The sequence below is a fragment of the Megalops cyprinoides genome, chromosome 12 (genome assembly GCF_013368585.1).
Source record: "Megalops cyprinoides isolate fMegCyp1 chromosome 12, fMegCyp1.pri, whole genome shotgun sequence".
NCBI classification, from domain to species: Eukaryota; Metazoa; Chordata; class Actinopteri; order Elopiformes; family Megalopidae; genus Megalops; species Megalops cyprinoides.
This window is the reverse complement of record NC_050594.1, coordinates 4,260,492-4,278,940: the sequence shown is the minus strand read 5'-3', so window position 1 is coordinate 4,278,940 and position 18,449 is coordinate 4,260,492. Positions and strand designations below refer to the sequence as shown.

At 42.8% G+C, this 18,449-nt stretch overlaps 1 protein-coding gene across 1 annotated transcript in view; it reads right to left on the bottom strand.

The window, feature by feature from the left end:
* Positions 1-18,449, bottom strand: part of akap12a (A kinase (PRKA) anchor protein 12a) — a 38,451-nt gene that overhangs the window by 18,937 nt on the left and 1,065 nt on the right. Inside the window, exon 2 of the mRNA XM_036542822.1 lies at positions 1,360-1,459. Coding sequence (XP_036398715.1) covers positions 1,360-1,459 — 100 coding nt within the window. The remainder of the gene's footprint in view (positions 1-1,359; positions 1,460-18,449) is intronic.

The window sequence follows — 18,449 nt, the reverse complement described above, 5'->3', positions numbered from 1 at the left end:
AGTGGATTCTCCTCATAGCTCATAATGGGTTGAAGGGTTTACATTTAAAATGCGCCACTAAACCGTAGCCCAAAGAAGCAGGTCAGAGTCACTTCTAGGCTGCATCCCTTCACCGCAAATCTCCGAGCTGCCGGTTTCCCCTTCTCCATTGTCCCCATGTCACGTTTCGGCCCGCAAAGTGGCACAGAATTAGCCCGCATTCTCCTTAAATGAGCGATGGTGCGATAAGGCCGTTTCCCAGTCCACCAGCCTGGCAGCAGCTCGCCCCAGTGTTTTCGGAGGGAAACGACCGTCCCACCCTCCCTCTTTAAGTAAACTTGAGTCTTTTAAAAACAAAACAGTAGGAAAGGATTTCTCCTTACATAACTCAGGAGAGGTGCTGGAGCCGAAAACCAATACCCACCCAACTGGAAAAGTAAATGATCTATTACACTATTTGATCAGAAGGACCATTTAATGTTCATAACACACACGAACATCACAGGCTATAATTTTGTGTCATGTAGTCCGTTGGCTGGAGAATTTGGTTCATGCTATTGTACTTGTATGTATGCATCCCGCAATATGACCTGTACAGATGCAATGCTTGGGTTGATTTAAATCACGCTGCTGACCGGTGGACAAGTTTCAGCAAAACACAAAGTACAGAAATTTTTTTTGCAAGAAGCCAAACTCTTCCAGCCAATCAGATTAACACATTTAATCGCACAGACTTTAGGCGCTCTGGCTAATCAAACCAGGGCAACGGCATACACGGATAAAACGTGGGTTTTGTGCAACATTACCCTGTTAACAGCAGCACACAGCATTTGATCAGCTAATGTCCTTTTTATTTTAAAAATGTGGATATGTAGACAGGATGATGTATGCGTTTGTCAGATACAACTTATAATCGAGTAATATTCATACACACTTCTCGCTCTAACGATCACTTTGAGACCAAACAGCAGTGCTTTGATATGATGTATACTGCAGCAGATGTCTGACTGTGGGAGACATTGAGCGCATACTAAAAGCATCTGAGAGAGTGTGCTTTGGGTTGGCACTGCATTATGTGCTGGTTGTGTACGACACAGGTTTGGTTGTGAATGCCATGCTGTTTTGAACATGTCAGGAGGTAGGAGATGGAAGTCTGTCATCGTGTCATTGTCTGCCGCATGCAGATAACTGAATATACACTTTAAGATTGATGCTGTGGACAGAGCTATGTGGAATCCATCTTTGAATAATAATTCTGTTCACATATCAAACTGTGTGTTTAGCAGGTTTGATCAAAACTGACTGGCCCACAACACCTCCTCACCTGCCACCCCTGCCACTTAAGTGTGAACACACACACACACACACACACACACACACCTTCAACCAGGACCTTCTCTCCAGGGATCACATCCAACTCGTTCGTCTGGTCATCCGCTGTCCCATTCAGACCAGAAATCTGTCCATTCTTCTGCAGGAGCTGGGGGGGGGGGGGGCACAGAGGGAGAGGGAGAGGGGGGGGGGGCAGAGAGAGATGGGAGATGGGAAAGGGAGAAATGGATTACTTTAGAGGCAACAATTTACTGTGAGTAACGGTAACCAGGCATGCTACGCATGGTTTCTCTGTTTTACTGATCCACATAAACTGTTACAACATAAAATGTTACAACAAAAAAAATGTAAAATTTCAGAGGTTGTACATTGTAGTTCACAATACATGGATAAAAATACATATTTTAAGGAGCTGATAACTGAAAACTCTTGAAATATGTTCCATTTTAACATACACTGAAAATACATTCTTTATATTTGAATTTCATATGCCAACAGTCATTGAGCATGTGCCTTTTTTCACAGGGGAGAAGGAATGTAATAGAATCATTTCTGGTTTGTTGGCATTAAGCATCTGTTTTGCTGCCTAAATTTAGGTCTTCCTCAACAGCCTCTAAACGTTATCGTGTTAAAACTGTCTGCGCCCAAAGCCTCTGGGCTGGTGAAGAGAGCGCCAGTGAAGCTGTTAACAGGGATGGGCAGTTTGTCTGCTCATCCAAACCCAGAGAGCAGCCTCCCCCTCTGCCCTCCCCAATGCAGAGCTGATGTCACCAGAGTACCATGAGGCAGACAGGTACCCCCCACAAAGACAGCCAATCTTGTGTGGTAACGACAGCTTTGCAGAAGAGCTTCATGGTGCAGACAATGTGCTTTTTTTGGTGGTGGTAGTTGGGGGGTAGTGGGGGGGGGGTGGTCTGGTATGTGGCGAAGACGACCCAGCAGCTGTTGATATCCATGTGACAGGTCCATTGACAGCCAGGGCTGCAGAGGAAACAGTAAACGTTCACAGAAGACAAACAACGGCGTGTGTGTTGGACCACTGACGGAACGTGGGAGGGGTCTTCTGTGGCACCGCCCCCCAACCCTGAAAGGCCAATCTGCCACTGTGGGACATGACTTAACAGTCTGATTTGCATTTTATGCCGTTACCCCAGAGCTGTGTCACCTTCTCAAAAGAGAAGTGACGCTGACTAATTGGATTGCTGCCCCCCTAAAATGTATGAGATCACACCTTCCTCAAATTTTACAGGCAGGGTGTGCTAAAGATCATCATTTTTTGAATAATACACATGAATACATGTGAATATGCAAGATCAGGTTTGCTGTGCCAAGGTGGTGTCACTGCTCTGAACATGACATCACCCAAATCTATTTACTTTCCAGCACACAGACAAAATCAGGCCACAGACCTTGAAACTGTAGGAGATGTCATTTCTGAAGCTGGAGATGGTCTGACTGCCACTATCATGGGACTGCAGCCATGAAGTGTGAACCCGGCTTTAACCGCTTTTTTTTCCTAAAGCTGAGAAGGCAATGATTAGGGCACCTAAATTGGAGCCAGAAGGGTGCAGGTTCTAATTAGAAATGGCACGACACTTTGAAGAAGGGTATTTAAAGGCCATCTCGGGTTGTTGTAAGGGGAAAAACCCACAGGAAATCCTTGTAAACCTCCCTTCTAAAGACCATTTACACGGCATGCTGATGGTATGTTCGAGTATGCAGTTTCCCTAGACACCCTTTTCCAGTATTTATTAGCCATCTCCATAAAACATGAAGTGTATTTCTCGTGCAGAACTTCAACCGGTACTAGTAGACAACTGTATACCCAACGACTGCAATTTTCTTCCCAGGAAAAGGCTCAATGTGTCCTTTAATGAGGAAAACACACTTGCTTCCATGCAGCTAACACTGTAGGTGATGTTTTCCCCACTTCGGACAAGAGTGTCTGGCCAGAAAATCGCATAACGCAATAAACGCAGTTAATGAAGTTAACCAGAGTAGGTTTCTTGTCTGTGCCGCCATGTGTGAAGCGCCGGTGTGAATGGAGCCATTTTCTCACTGCAGACGCATTCCTGACTGTGATCAGCGACTCCCTTTGAGGCTCTGATTGGCTCTGATAACGAGCCAGCAGGTGTCCTTCTCCTCCCGCCCCTCCCCGCCAGTCCGTCTCATGACTGTCATTCATGGCATTCCTCGGGCGCAACGCAGGCTGCCTTCCCAGAATTCCACAGCCCGGAGCAGACTCCCCAGCTGTCCAGGGTGTCTGGATGCTTGCCCCCATACCACCCCACCGATCACATCCCCTCAATGATCCAGGCCACGTTCCCTGCTGTGGATACGCACCACTACTGATACGGAAAACAACGTCTCCTTCCTCTTATTCGAGACATTATATTACATTTGCTTTGCAGATGACCTAAACTATAATGATTTACACAGCTTACAACTTTGCCTGAGGCAATTCGGGATAAGTACCATGCCCAAGGGTACGACAGCAGTTGTTCCTGTCCAAGTCGATTTTATATATTTTTAGCCATATTTTTTCAGTATAGAACCAAGTTTCCTCCTTCATCTGTGAAGGGGGTCTCTGGCCCAATACCTTCACACAGATCAGTGTAGGCCACATTCTGCCAATCAGAGGAAGCTCACCGATTGGTTAATCATATCCAGAGACTCATCTTAAACATCTTACAGGCTAGCACAAGTGCCCTCCCCACCAAATGGGCAACTGTCCCTGGGTTTAAGAAAGCAGTCCCATCCCATTGTAGTTTCTTCCACATTGCCTTATTGTCACAGCACAACTTTAACCCCTCTGTGCCAGCTTGGTGCAGTGTCTGTCTTGTGGTTTGGCAGTTTATACATTAAAAGGCTCCAAGACCATGGATCTTCCCCAGAAATCACGCAAGCTTCATGATTCTGGCACAGAAGTGCACTCTGACAATGTTGGCTATCGTAAAAGAGCTGTTGCAGATGAAGTTTGATCAGGGACATGTGTCGTAGCATCACAGCAGAGCTCAGAGCTACTCCAGCAGCCACCAACCCTAGTACCCCGGTGTGCTCTCACCTTAATTTAGGCTGAAAGAACTTCTGACGTCTACAGCCTTAGGACCAAACTGTCAAAAAGTCTTTCTGTTCCGGCAAAAGAATGCATTCCGCCTGCCAAACTGATCTCCATCTGCAGAACGCACCAGCGGAATCTGGGAGATGAATGTGAGCTGCTGAGTGACAGTCCATACTGTGCCGGAATTCCACAGACCTTGTAAATGTATGTGAAGAGCAACCCCACAATGGAGCCCTTGTGCGGTACAGAGGAGATCAGTTCTGTTTACAACAATGGGAGAGCGGGGTGCATGTTCATGTTAGTGACGCTTCACCAGATGCTTGAAACATATTTTAATATACTGTACCTTTAGCCCCCCCAGATCATCTTTCACTGAGCAGTGGAAAGCTAACCATCCTCTAGTTTTTGCAGTCTGAACAAAACGATGCGAAAGTGCACCTTCAACATGTGCTGTTTCTGCAAACACAGCAAAGCTGTCTGCTATTTTTTTCTCTTTAGTGCCATTTCACTGAAAATTCCACATCTCTCTCTAACTTCTCATATATCCACCGATCAGATGACCTGTCACATTTCCGACATCGTATACACTTTACATCTCATTTTACAAAGGTCTGTATAAAAGGTGGCCAAGCTTGTTACTGGACAGCCACTATCCTGCAGATTTCCTTGTAGGCTCTCTTAGCAGGAAAGCATTAGCTCAGTATGGCAGTTACTGATGTTTATTTAGCAAAGTAATTTATCATATTAAGTAATAAAGGTTTCAGATGTGTTGGGCTCCAGTACAATGTTGGCCTATCACTGATTGTGAATGGAAAAACTTTGCTTGCCCCCCCCCCCCAAGACTGTTAATTGTTTAATTGTTAATTGTTTAAATGTTTAAGGATGTATCTACGCAGGTTAATTGTTCGATTATTTGTCAGTGTCTAATTGTGTTTGTGTGTGCGCATGTGCAATTGTTTAATTGAATGGAACCAGCCATTGGTTAATGGCTCAAACCTGCCTAATCAGAGGCTCATTAAATGCAGGTGTGCGGCTGTTTATTTTGTTTTTCTTTTCTTTTCTTTCCTGCGGTTGGCTGTATTCTCTAGCTGGTTCCCTTTGTAGGTTTTTGAAACTGAATTTTTGTTCTTTGTCTTTGTTTTTTTGAGTGTTGGCTAGCTTCTCCACACTGACCCTAGGATAAGACCAAAACTTTACCACACCCAGTTATGTTAATAACTGAGATTAGCAACAATGACAAGAAGTAGTTTCAAGGTTCATAAAGTCTCTAGGTGTGTTTTAACCGAACGCGACGCGAAATTTACGAGCACCGCAAATGCATGAAAATTCAATGGCAGGAGGCAAATGGGCAGTTAATCACGGTGAAACTGCGAGAGATGCAAAATGGGAGAAATCAGCGTTCGCTTGAGTTAAAAACTGTTCAACTCGAGCGAAAAATTTCGCCTGGCGAAAGCCAATCACCTTCAAGTAGGGCTAGAAGCCATGCCGCTTTCCAGAAATCTCTTCAGTCATTTGCTAGCAGCGTTGGTGTAATCAAAAATGCTTGCTGTGACGTGGCGTGAAATTCGCTTGATCATTGTTCGGGCAAGCGATCAAACCTGCGCGAAATTTCACTTCGCGTTCGGTTAAAACGAACAGCTTCTGAGATGCAGCACTGAACAATAAACACTCAGACTGAGATCCTTACTGATCTCTCCCCTGTCCTCGAAAGCAAACCGACTAAAGTGGCTTCTTTGTTCTGCAATAGGCCCTTGTGAATATGCACTTTTGTTTCAGATTAATTGATCACATGCTCAGCAGACACCCTTATCCAGCCTGAATTACAGAGCCTACATTGTTTTTACATATGAATTCATGTTAGAAGCAGAGGCTACGTGTATGTGCTGATCTAGGACCAGTTTTGCTGTTAAGCTTCTAATGGTTAAGGTTAGAAGTTTGGTTGGGGAATCTAGTCCTAGATCAGTACTTATTCATAACTACTGCCTCTATAATATTTATGGGTTGTTTGCACCAGCCCCAGGAACCCTCCATGGGGATGGCTGATTGGTCTGCACGATGCCACAAAGGGAGTGCCTGTCAGCCTGACTCAGCGCTGCCTCTTGCCTGCTGGCCGGGCGTCGCGGCTCGCAGAACGAGTACAGTCCCTCTGTCGATTGTTCTCTTGAAAATAAAGACGGGCGTTTTCTTCAGCGCACGGCGTCGGGCACAACACAAACAAAGAACACCCAATTGTTTTATCTTAAATGACCCCGAGCTTCTGTCACCAAGCCTTGGACACAGCACCGACTGTCTCTGCAAACACTGAAACTCCATTCATCCTCTGTTCCTTCAGACGCTTTGGCTGTGCTGACTTAATTTTCCATTATTTATTATCTTAGCCTCATAAATAGGAAATGTACACAGCTTAAATGTTATACAGGCTATACTGGATATTTACTGAGACCGTTCAGGGTAGGTGCTCTGAATCAACCGAATCAGCAGTTTACTGATTACAAGTCTAGGTCTAGTTTCATACCCACTAAACGGCACTGTTTCACAGCTCTGAATGTCAGTGATGCATGTAGGCCTGCAGCTGACCTGCTCTGAAATGTCAACCCAAAGGACCTCGTGGAAGACTAATCATGTGACAACACGGTCCAATCACAGAAGAGCAGCTCAGGGTAACGCGATGCCTAAAACTTTACAGATGCACAGGGCGGCCTGTGGAATCTCAGGAGTGTGTTAAATCAGGGGGGACCCATGGCTAGGTGGCACTGGAGCTACGATGTCAACCTCAGGACCTGAATGGACTCGATTACCAGCCCTGAACCCTCTGTGGTTCCGCTTCACTCATATCTCCTCGATGGCATATTTACAGCACCATTCATGGTATGACTCCGTTGGGCATTAACGTCCTCTGACCTCGAGATCATCAATTTTAAAAATAACATCAGTCACCGTAGCACCAACAGAGAAAGAATGGTCCATTGTATTTACTTGGGCACAAATCTGTTCTTATAACAGCGTAAAAAAGAAGTACAGCCTCTAAATTAACTACAGCAAGAGGCGGTAAAGCTTTGATTTTCATAATAACAACACACAGGACACTGGCAATACAAGCCCTGTGGGAGAAGCCAACTGCATCAATTACTTCCATCTGCTGAAACTTCGTTTCCATCACATGTGAAGTTGTTATGTTTGGTGTTGTTTCTGGTTCGGTAACAGCAGTGCACACAGACAAAATGGACGATGCACTGCCTTTGGGTGGACGAGTCAGTCATGTTTGGCAGTTATGCTTGGCAGGTAAGTCTCTATTCTTCGTTGTCTTCTACCTTCTATGTAATTTATTTTAACAGACTGACCGAAATCCGGCTTAGAACACAGCAACACTCCGGACTGCCCCTATGAAAAAATAATATCCATCAATAGATGGTGAGATACAGGATAAAAAAATATAGGCAGTATGTTTTTCAATATATTACATTACATTACTGTCATTTAGCAGATGCTCTTATCCAGAGTGATTTACATAGGTTACAATTTTATCCTTTTATACAGCTGGATATTTACTGAGACAGTTCTGGGTTAAGTACCTTGCCCAAGGGTACAACAGCAGTGCCCCAGGGGGGATCAGCAACTTTACGGTGACAAGCCCTGCTCTTTACCACTACACTACACTGCTGATTACTAGCCCACACTGCATCTTGCACTACAGCACATAGCATATGTTAAAATATTTTGCTAACATGACAGATGTATCGGTTTTTACAACTTGATTTTTGTGCAATTATTATAGAACACATTTTTGGGCATATCCTGAATACACACACAATTACATCTGCAAGAAAGGAAATAATACACATAATATGTCTGACATATTTAAAATGACAATTTCTCTAATTTTGTGTTTTGTGTTGAGATACTTTTTTGTCAGGGTGCACCCAAGGTGTCTTGATAAGCATCCGCTACAGTGTTGCCGCAGCAGCTTTGCCAGTGTAGCAAGCCAAGGGCAGGGGCTGCAGGAACAGACTGGTGCTGGATTCGATCAGCAGCACACGCTGTTTCTGCCGGCTGCTGCCCTCTGCTGATGACTGCACGTCCGCTTTCGGATCGTGAGCACAGCTATGGCTGAATTCAGTTACGCTTGCATGATTGCCACGGCACAAAATCTTAGAACATTTTGTCCGGTGCACATCGCAAAAAAAAAAAAAAAAAAACACTAAACTGTCCTTGACTCCGCGTGCATCTTAGGGGTTTGCAGGTAAAATGAAAGAATTCAACACTGCAGACCTCTGTACTTCACAGTCCTGAATATAATTCTCTCCCTGAATACAATTCTCTGAAGCGGCTTTCAGCCACAATAGCTGTTCAGCAGATCATTTCAGTTTTACCATTGATCGGTGTTTACCAATGTGAAAACACAAAATTATTAATCATTATATCACCACCATCATCTGTTAGGATGAAAAACATTTTTTGTGACATTAGGGATTACTCACACGTAAGAGATGATGTTCAAAGAATTAACCTTGGAAAAAAAAACACCTTTATATTTGATGGTCTAGTAATCAAGATATTATTTTAAGAGTATGCTGCCTTCCGTCTATGCTCTGAAAGTAGGCCCATTTCTTTCGTTTCTCTTTAATGGCTTCACTCAAAGAACAAATGAATTACATGCACAAACACGTGAACAAATGCAATCAATTCTATAAATTTACAATGGCAGGGAAAGTCCATTGTAATCTCTGGTTAATGTGTGTTCTAGAGCCAGATGAAAACAAATGCACATATTTTTGAATATTTACAGAGTGATGTGGTGTGAAGTTATAGAGGCTACATGCAGCTTTGAGAACACGTCTGTCTTTATTTGCATGACCAGTCCAGCTCAGGGCATATTTCCTGTCAGCACATTGAGAGATCCTCTATTGAAAAAAAAAAAATGATCATACATTCCACACAAAAATGGAAGTCTGGGTCCACTGACAGGAGTGGAATTAGAGAGGGCGCAGGCATGTCAGACGGAGGGCGAGCACACTGCTGACTCAGCCAATCAGATCGAGAGGACAACGTGTGCAAACCACCACAGCCTGAATGAGTAATGACCCCTCGGTGGGGAAGGAAGTATCAGGACAAGGCGGCTGAAACCTGAGGGAAGCAGCAGTTTATGGAGCTTAAAAGCCCCTGCTGCTCATTCCTGGCCACTGTTTGGAGGGCCATGGAGCTTAGCGTGGTGCTTTTTCACTACTCCTATTGATCCACATTTAGCTGTTCAGTTGTGTTAGCGGGTTAGGTTTTAGCATCTGACAAGCTGTCCTCATTTGGACTACAAAAGTCTCGGGTTCAAAGCAAAAGTGTCTCATTCTCTAGATTTTCCCTTGCTCCCTTTGGATATCCCATCATTCAATCCATCGATTGTTTTGTTTGTTCTGGAACATGTGGCAAGAGAAACAAACTCCTGTCAGCGGAGACTTGAGGATTGTGTAGACAATGGTGTGAGTATGTGTGTATGCTGTCAGACATTGTATGCTTGACGTTGATTCAATACATGCTGATTGTAGCCACATGTTCACTCACTAATAGACTCACACATTCCAAACCCAAGAGTGCTTATCCCTGCAAATCAAAAGCAGGCACTTAAAAGGGGCATTGTCTGGCATGGCGCATGATAAAATAGTGAATCAGCTTGTTATATCACACAATGTTAAGTTATCACACCATAACATGGGAGAGCACACAGCCACATTGTCACATAAAACAAAGCAACTCCCTTTCCCACAGTGAAAACAAACTTTCATTAGTAGAAACAAAACCAGTTCAGTGGCTTTGCAGTTAAAAAACCCACTCTGACCCTAGGAAGCTGTGAGTTCGGGTTATGCCCCTTCCTCTTTGCTTGTAGCTCAGCAGTAAATACATGGATAGGGGCCCTGTGGTAGACTGATGCGCTCTACAAGAAGATATATAACTCATGCTGTTTCATGCAACAGAAATTGGGGCCAGGTCCGACCCTTTGAGAAATTGAGAAAATAAAGTGCTTGTGCATAGATTATTCATGCTAAAAACACAGCAGGGCCTCAATCAATATATAGGACCCTTCTTCAATTTTTACAAAATAGACCACTGTAAGTGCATGTGGTTTATACTCTCATTACTCCCAGACAATTTAACATTCTCATTCTAATGGTCTACTTTTATAGTGTTTTCTACTTTATTTCCTACAGAACAGACTCTGTTTGAAGGTCAGTCTGGTATTCCTTGCATTTAGCAGCTGGTATCACCACACACTGAAGTTTAAGGACAGCACTATCACACAAAACAAAGAGGTAATACACTACTTGTTTTTAGAAAAGTAGAAAGAAACCCTAAGCGTGTAAATGAGGTGCTGATAGCCGCTAGCAGTTAATTCAAAATATAAAAAGCATGCTAAACTGAAAGCTAGCTATTGCCCACCCAATTTAGTTTACTTTTTAATTTTGAATACACTTTTTTTTTTTACTTTACACAGAGGCTGAGCACATAAGTGGCAAGTAGTGATCAGGCAGTGATAGCAAGAAGATGAAAACTGGAAAAGCAGACAGACACACTTTTCTGTGGAAATGAATGCCAGGGTTTCCAGACAAACGCAAAGGGACCATTTTAACTTTCAATAACCATCACATATAAGAAACTGTCAGGGTCAAACTGTCACTACCACTCACTTCTTGTTACACGTGTGTGTCAAGACTTTTAATATGACACAGCAGGATTCCACAGTTTTCAGCAGAGAACCAACTGACTTAACATATACATGCATTAAAGAGCCATAAACTCATTTGCTCTACATAAGCAATTTTCCATATTTCACATCTGACAAATGGACACAGTCCATTAGCTGCAGTGTGCATACACAACCCAATAATCCTGCTTACATACAGTACCTTCTGCAAATTTTAAAATGATGCCCAAGGCCACAGCGACCTCCCTGGGTTGGACATTCAAATACTTATTTACTTTCCAAAGATGAGTGGGTGTAACCCCAATCACCAGTTTGACACGTGAAATTACAACAGTTTGGTCAAAGTTTGATACAGTTTGATCAAGACAACTCCTCTGTCCTCTTTAACCGACAATAGAGCCATTGTAATGGTGCAGAGAGCACTCCAGAAAAATGCCTGGGAACATTTCAGAAAGGGACACTGCCTACCCGATAATGGGCTGTCAGCGGAGACAGGATTTGGAACGTACAAAGATACATAATCGCAGAGAAAAGCTGGACACGGCTGTGATTTTATACCCAGCCCTTAACAAAATTACCGGATGTGTGACTCCAAGGCACCAAGGACTAATTTATGAGAAAATAAACCCAGAGAAACTATCTGGTTGGACATACTAAACATTTATAAGTACGCCTGGAAAGGGCCTCATACCTGCCTCTTACACCCAGCTAAACTGGTGACTAAGGTAAACGCCCGCAAACACAGTGAGTGAAGCAGAAATGTTAATTACCCTGAAATCTTAACTATGACATGCCAAGGTTCTGCCCTGTAATGCAAGCTGGACCTATCATCTAGCTGTAGACGATGAGGGAGATGACGAGCCGTTCCCCACACAGTACCTGTGCGCATGGCATACACACCCACACCCCCCTCTCCTTACATCTGATACACATCCGTCCGTACCAACCACATTGCCCTCTCCATCAACCCACATTCAACCCATATCTCTCTGTATCACTCACATCCCTCTCTCCAATGCACATCCCTCTGTACATGCCATATCCCTCTCTCCAAGCCACATCCATCTTCTCACTCACTTCGCTCTCTCTCGTCCATCCTGCAAGTCTTTCTCCGCCGATGACTGATACACCTCTACAGCCTAAAATTGTCAACCCCAACCATCCCCCTGACACCTCAAAAAAAAAAAAAAAAAACATGGAATCCGGCCAAAGAAAAGAGTTTCTCACGAAGTGACTTGTGGAAAAAAGACATCAAACTTCAGCCTACTGGTTTTACGCTGTGCCATCCATTATTGACAGCATGGATTTTTTCAGTGACACCCAATTTTCCGGAAAGAGTGAGTCCCGCTTTCCACTCACTGTATAATTAGTGAAATCCTCCAGAGGCTCATACTGCATATTGATAAACTCACAAGTTTTTCAACACAATATTTGGTGGCTAGAGAGCCATCCATGGAACATGCAGCATTTCTCATAGCAATTATTTCTCTGTTCCCTCTAAAGCAAAGCTTTGACTGGCACTGAGGTACTAAGCTTAGTGAATATTTTTGCTGGGTAACAAAGCTTCTGGAGACTTAAACAAGGAGCTATGGCTGGTCTGTTAGCTTTACTTTATCCACATACTGTTCTGCTCAATTTCATACTGTTTGTGCTGTTCATCACGCAGTTTCCTGTTGTTTTGCTCTTCTGGTATGTTATTGTAATTTAAAGATAAGAAATGAACTTCTGTGTAGACAATCTGGCTAACATAGAACACATAGTTGCTTTTCAGATGGTCCAACCTGTGATTGATATTGGAATGGGTATCATGTGTTTGTTCATTGTTTGAGATAGCCTTAGTCATATCTGGTAAACTGCTGAAGAAGGCATATGCTGAAATGTATCCTTTGGTGCATATTGCAGAAACGTGAAAGTCACGAATTTATTAATTTACAAGGTACATTCGAGTCAAACAGTTTTTTTCCAGGTTGTTGTTGTTATTACCACAGTTGATGTCTACGCTTCTAGGCCTCTTGGTGTTCCCAACCCTCAACTACACCACTCACCCCAATCCTACTCAAGTAAATATTTTTATGAAAAAAGTAAACATTTCGATGAAAAAGGGACCACTGCAAAAGAAGTTATTTTTTCATATTATTTATTTTCATATTTATTCAGAATATTGATTGTAATACATTGTTATTGGGAGAATGACGGAAGTAAGTTCAGAGCAGTGGAAATTTACCAGTGGCTCAAAGCTTATTTGTTTTAACTGATGTTGCTGAAACTCTCGTTAACACTGTTTCTGCCAGTGCAATGTGTTTGGAGCTAAATCTTTATCTAAGAAGAATTAAAATAAAAACATCAGAAGCAAATAGAACTTTGGAAGAGCACACATGTTGGAGTAAAATATTGGAATTAAATATCTGATTTAAGTGAGCAGTTAGCAGTCCTTGGAGCAGTGCCTCAGGTGTGTGATAGCGTTAGTGCCACTGTTTACTCTCCCCAGTAATCAGCTCTTTACTTTCCATCAACCTCCCCCCCCCCCCCCCAAAAAAAAACATAAAACAAAGGGAGTCATTTGGATGAGTTCATCTCTGTCTCCTCTCATGATATTGATTATTGGAGGAATGTATCAAAGGAGCACCAGGCAAGCTCTTTAAAAGGATCATTCCCCTGCAGAAAATTGATCCCATGCCTTTGGGATCATACTTTAGCACATCAAAACATACTGTATAGTCTGGACTGTACAGATGACCAGACTGTCTCCACTAAATTATTTTTGCCAAAAATGCCCCATTAAAGACATTAAGATCCTGATGTTACAGGCACTCAACACAACACACCATTAACCATTCACTCAGTCATAAATTATGAACAGCCCTTTTAAACAGCTTTTAAGAAATTATGGTTGAAGTGTCTGCAGCAGATAATGTTTTCAAACCACAAATGTGAGTCACTCAGTGCATGCACAGCAGAGCCCATGTAACTGGTATGTTTACTGACAGGTAACAATGAAGACATGCATGGTAAAATTGTTCTGGCTCTGATAGGTAGCTCTTTGAAACATGTAATAGATATGTAATGTGATACATCAAGTATAAATATAATGCAATAAAAATTAAAAAATAAAATAAAAATGACTGAAATCAACAACAGTCATGTATTTGCTTGGGCAGGTAAACCTGTCTGATGGTCATTATTGCGCCAGAATAAAGCCTCTTCCTTATCTTGATAAACGTCCTACTCATCCACCACTGACAGTGGACCTCCCCATGTTTGACATGCAAAGTCATTTCACTCTCCCAGTGGAAACTCCATCTGGCTTTGAGAGAAAGTGAGAAAATCATTACAGATCCTACTCCATCATGTCTCTCCTTCTCATCAGCATCATTGATCTGCCAATGTAGCTCCAGCTAATGGTTTGAAGAGGGGGGACTGGAGTGTGCAATTTAACAGAGGCGATCATCTCAGCAAAAACCGCGGGCTACAAAAAGAGTTTACATTTTTTTGCTTTGCAGGCATTCTAATCTAGAGTAATTAATATACTGGCCATTTATTCAGCTGGATATTTATAGAAGCAAGGCAATTTAAATACTCTGCACCATGGCACTATGTCAGTGAAAATGGGTGACATGCCAAATTCCTAAACCACTCATGTTTGTTTCTGTGTGTGTGTGTGTGTGTGTGCGCACATACATCTGTGTGTGTTTGTTTCTGTGTGGTCGTATTGTGCATATTGAGGTAAACCACCCCACATTACTGTTCAGATATCAGCTGCACTCTGCATATTAAAAGTATGGAACTTTTATTTGTAAGTTGGAACCTTGTTTCCCCACACTGGATTTCAGAGAATCATAAAAGCACTTGTTTTTCCAGTGCACGGCCAATCACTCCCCTGACCAAACAAGGAAGCTATGTTCCTGACAGAGCTTGTAGTGGTGAAGGAGATTTTATCATTGTCTATTTAAAGCTTTTAGCCAGCTGGGATACAAGGAGAGATTATAACAGCTTCAGCAGAATGCAAAAGCTAGAAATAACTCTAAAACGGGCTGCTCAGCGTCCACAGCCTGGCCAGAGCCAATGCACAGTGGCCCGCTGCGCTCAGTTGTGACTGACTCATCACTGCAAACATACTGTACTCGCACCTGCCGTGACTCCTGGGTCCCAGGGGGCGCTGTAGCACCCCCTTTCTCCTGCCGTAGCTTTCGTTGCGTCAGTGTTTTTTTTTTATTTATTTTAATTTATTTATTTATTTTTTTTGAGGAGTGGACTCCTTTCGGGGGACAAAGAGGAGGAAGATGAAATATCTCGGGATAAAGGGCCTTTCTTCTCTCTGCCAGGGATCTAGGGCGAAAGCAGGTTGGCACTAATTACAGAAGTATCACCCTTGCCTGTCATTAGTCAGGGAGAGCAGCACTACCCAGCAAAACACTCAGGCCCAGGACAAAAGGGAACCTCCGCCGAGAAATGCACTGAGGGCCGGGGGCCCTTAAAATAGAAATAATTAATACAGGAATATCGCCAGGGCACTGTCAATTATCTTTCTGCATGCGCTCGGAAAAAATAATTTACTGGTAAACATGTAATTATTTTTTTGTATGACGACCTCATTGTATTTTGCCCAAATATTAATGTTGTCTATCCCCCAATTCCTCTGACCAAGTCTGGTCACAGTTTACAGGTTCTGTGAGAAAATAAGACCGGACAATAGCACAGTAAAGGTCTGGGTTTTTTACTGAGATATATTCCCCTCAGTCAGCAATCTGAGTGGTCTACAGTAACTACAGTGTAACTGGGGCACATTCATAACGAGAGTTGAGCTGCAGGAGACCAGTGACAGAAAGTATCTTCAGTTCTTTTCTTCAGTTTAATTAGTTTCGATTGAAAATAGACTTTCTTCGACCAGGTAGTCCAAGTGAAATTAAAGTCTTTTTTTTTTCCAAGACAGACATATCATGAAATCACAGCAGTTTTTTTTTCATATAAATGCAAATCATTTAGAACGCAAGGATAAAAAAACTAAACAAAAAACAAATAAAGTCCTTGGCAGCCTTTAGATTCATATAACTGAGATCACTGCACCTGGTTTATGGCAATTACGAACTTTTAAAAGGCACAACCTACCCTTGGTTTTGCTGGATTAATTGTAAGTGTAAAATTCCTAAACAGTCATCCGATATGCATGGCATTAATTTAATAATATGTATTTTGGAGTGTAGTGCAGTAATTACACGCCCTCTTTGCATAGTTAGTTTAAACTCTGGAACAGCAAAACGTACTGAAGTGGGACCAAAGTAACACAAAATATTTTGGAACAGTATCTGTTGATCCAGAAAATGAATTTTCAGATCTCCACAGAGACAAGAAAAACTGTGAGTGGCATTCCACTTTCCTCCATTAAAAAAAAAACAGTTTCAAATGTTTTCCAATGCTGCATACGTTTCTGTTTTGATTAATTGATGCCTAAATTCCACGGAGTACCTTTTGCTAATGAAGCCTTGCAGGACGTGCAGTTTCCTAAAGTACAATCACTGAACTCTGCAAGCTCTGCACCCTGTCCGGCTGCAGTCATGGGTTTCAGAACCGCTCCCGAGAGAAACCATACGGCTCTGCAGCCCAAAGCCGTACACAACAGAGATGCAGTGCGAGCGAGTCTTCACGAAATCTGCACAGCCTCAGAAAAGTGAAAGCTGTCTCTGAGGGCTCTGCTGCTCTTGTGTGAAAGGCAGAAGTAATTACCATTGTGAGAGACACAAAACAACCGCATTAGAGTGTTTCATTTCATCTGAATTTGGGAACTGGGTCCCTCTTATTCCGGGCTGTGGGGTATGCCCCTCTGCAGGGTGTGCCATCCTTCTGACCCACCCAGTGAACCCCTTGGTCCACCCCTTCAGTCCACCCTGAAGCCTTCGTTCTGGTAATCACGCGCCTCCCTGGTTACCCTGTTCTCCAAATCCCTAATCTCCACTGTTCTCTCTTGAGGATTATTCCAGGTAACTCTCTGCTCATACAAACTCTGAATGGAGCACTGAACACTGTGTGGACGTGGACGGTTTCTTCAGAATATACATTCAGAATTCACAGACTCTAAACTCTGAAGCATTCGTGAAAGAGGTTGCCAGTTCCAGCCTCAACAAAAGCAGAGCGGCTGGCCGTGGCTGGCAGTGAGGCGACACAGAACTGCAGAAAAAGGAAAAGCTCTCAGGGTCGCGCTCAGGTGGGTCTCTGAAAGATCCATTGTCCTCAGACCCAAAGGCCGCCTCGGTCTCAACGGGAAGTCGCCGGACTAGCCCTGACCTACTTCACCGCGCTCGGGGAGCATTTCTGAAATTCCTGGACACCCCAGAGACTGTGCGTACACCAGAAGCCATCTCCAGGAGAGGGCTCCTTGGGTCGCCTGAGATTTTTTTGCTCCCGGTTCCCACACACACAGCCCTGAGAGCTGAGCGGGGAGTCACTTGAAGAGGGAGCTTTTATTCTGAAACACCCGCGGTGGTAAACCTGACCGTAAACATCCAGACGGACCAGATTCCACCTCAGACCAGCTGTAGACAGGGGCTTCCAGAAGCTCTATGTTAATGAACTCTGACAATAATTAGAGAGCATGCACATTTGTCTTGCCCAAATTTATTATTCACACATTTCAAGCCTCCCAAGATTTAATCTACTGAATATTTCAATTTTTGGAGCTCTCGAATAATCGAAGACCACCCGTCCCCACTGTACTGCACTGCAGAGAGACCTGGATTCACTCATGCTTTCAGACAGTAAAATGAACTTATATGTTATTATATTTATTATATGTTATTTACAAGTGAGGTTCTTATGCTCTCCTTCCTGAAAATTAATGAGAAAGAATAAAACTTTCAAAAAAATTTAAATGAAAAAATGTTCTTCATGACTTTCAAGTAATCGATTAATGATCTTGTGGTCAAATAGTCGAACATTATTTCTCATTCCAGCCTCTAAACCAATAAACAAATGCAATTTATAAAAACAAGCAAACAGAAAATATTAAAAGTATATGAAACTAGCATGTATTCACAATGTAATGTCATAATTCACCATATTTAAACGTGACATTTCAAACGTTCTGCCTGGTTAGCTCCATGTAAAAATAATCTGCCTTTCCCTTGAACAATTTTTGGATTTTCCTCACAACGCATATATGCAGTCCTATACTGTTCCCCAGCAGCAAGTTTCTTGTATTCAAGATTTTTTTTTCAGTTGAGAATCACGCTCTTTCTACATCTGTGCTTTGTATTCGATTTCGCTATCCTGTTGAATTTGTTTGGAACAGTTTTCATAGACTGTCCAGCGATCTTATTTATGTATTCATTTATTTATTGCAAATTTAACTACCAATGTGAAGTCTGAACCGTACTGTACCTTTCCTATACCTTT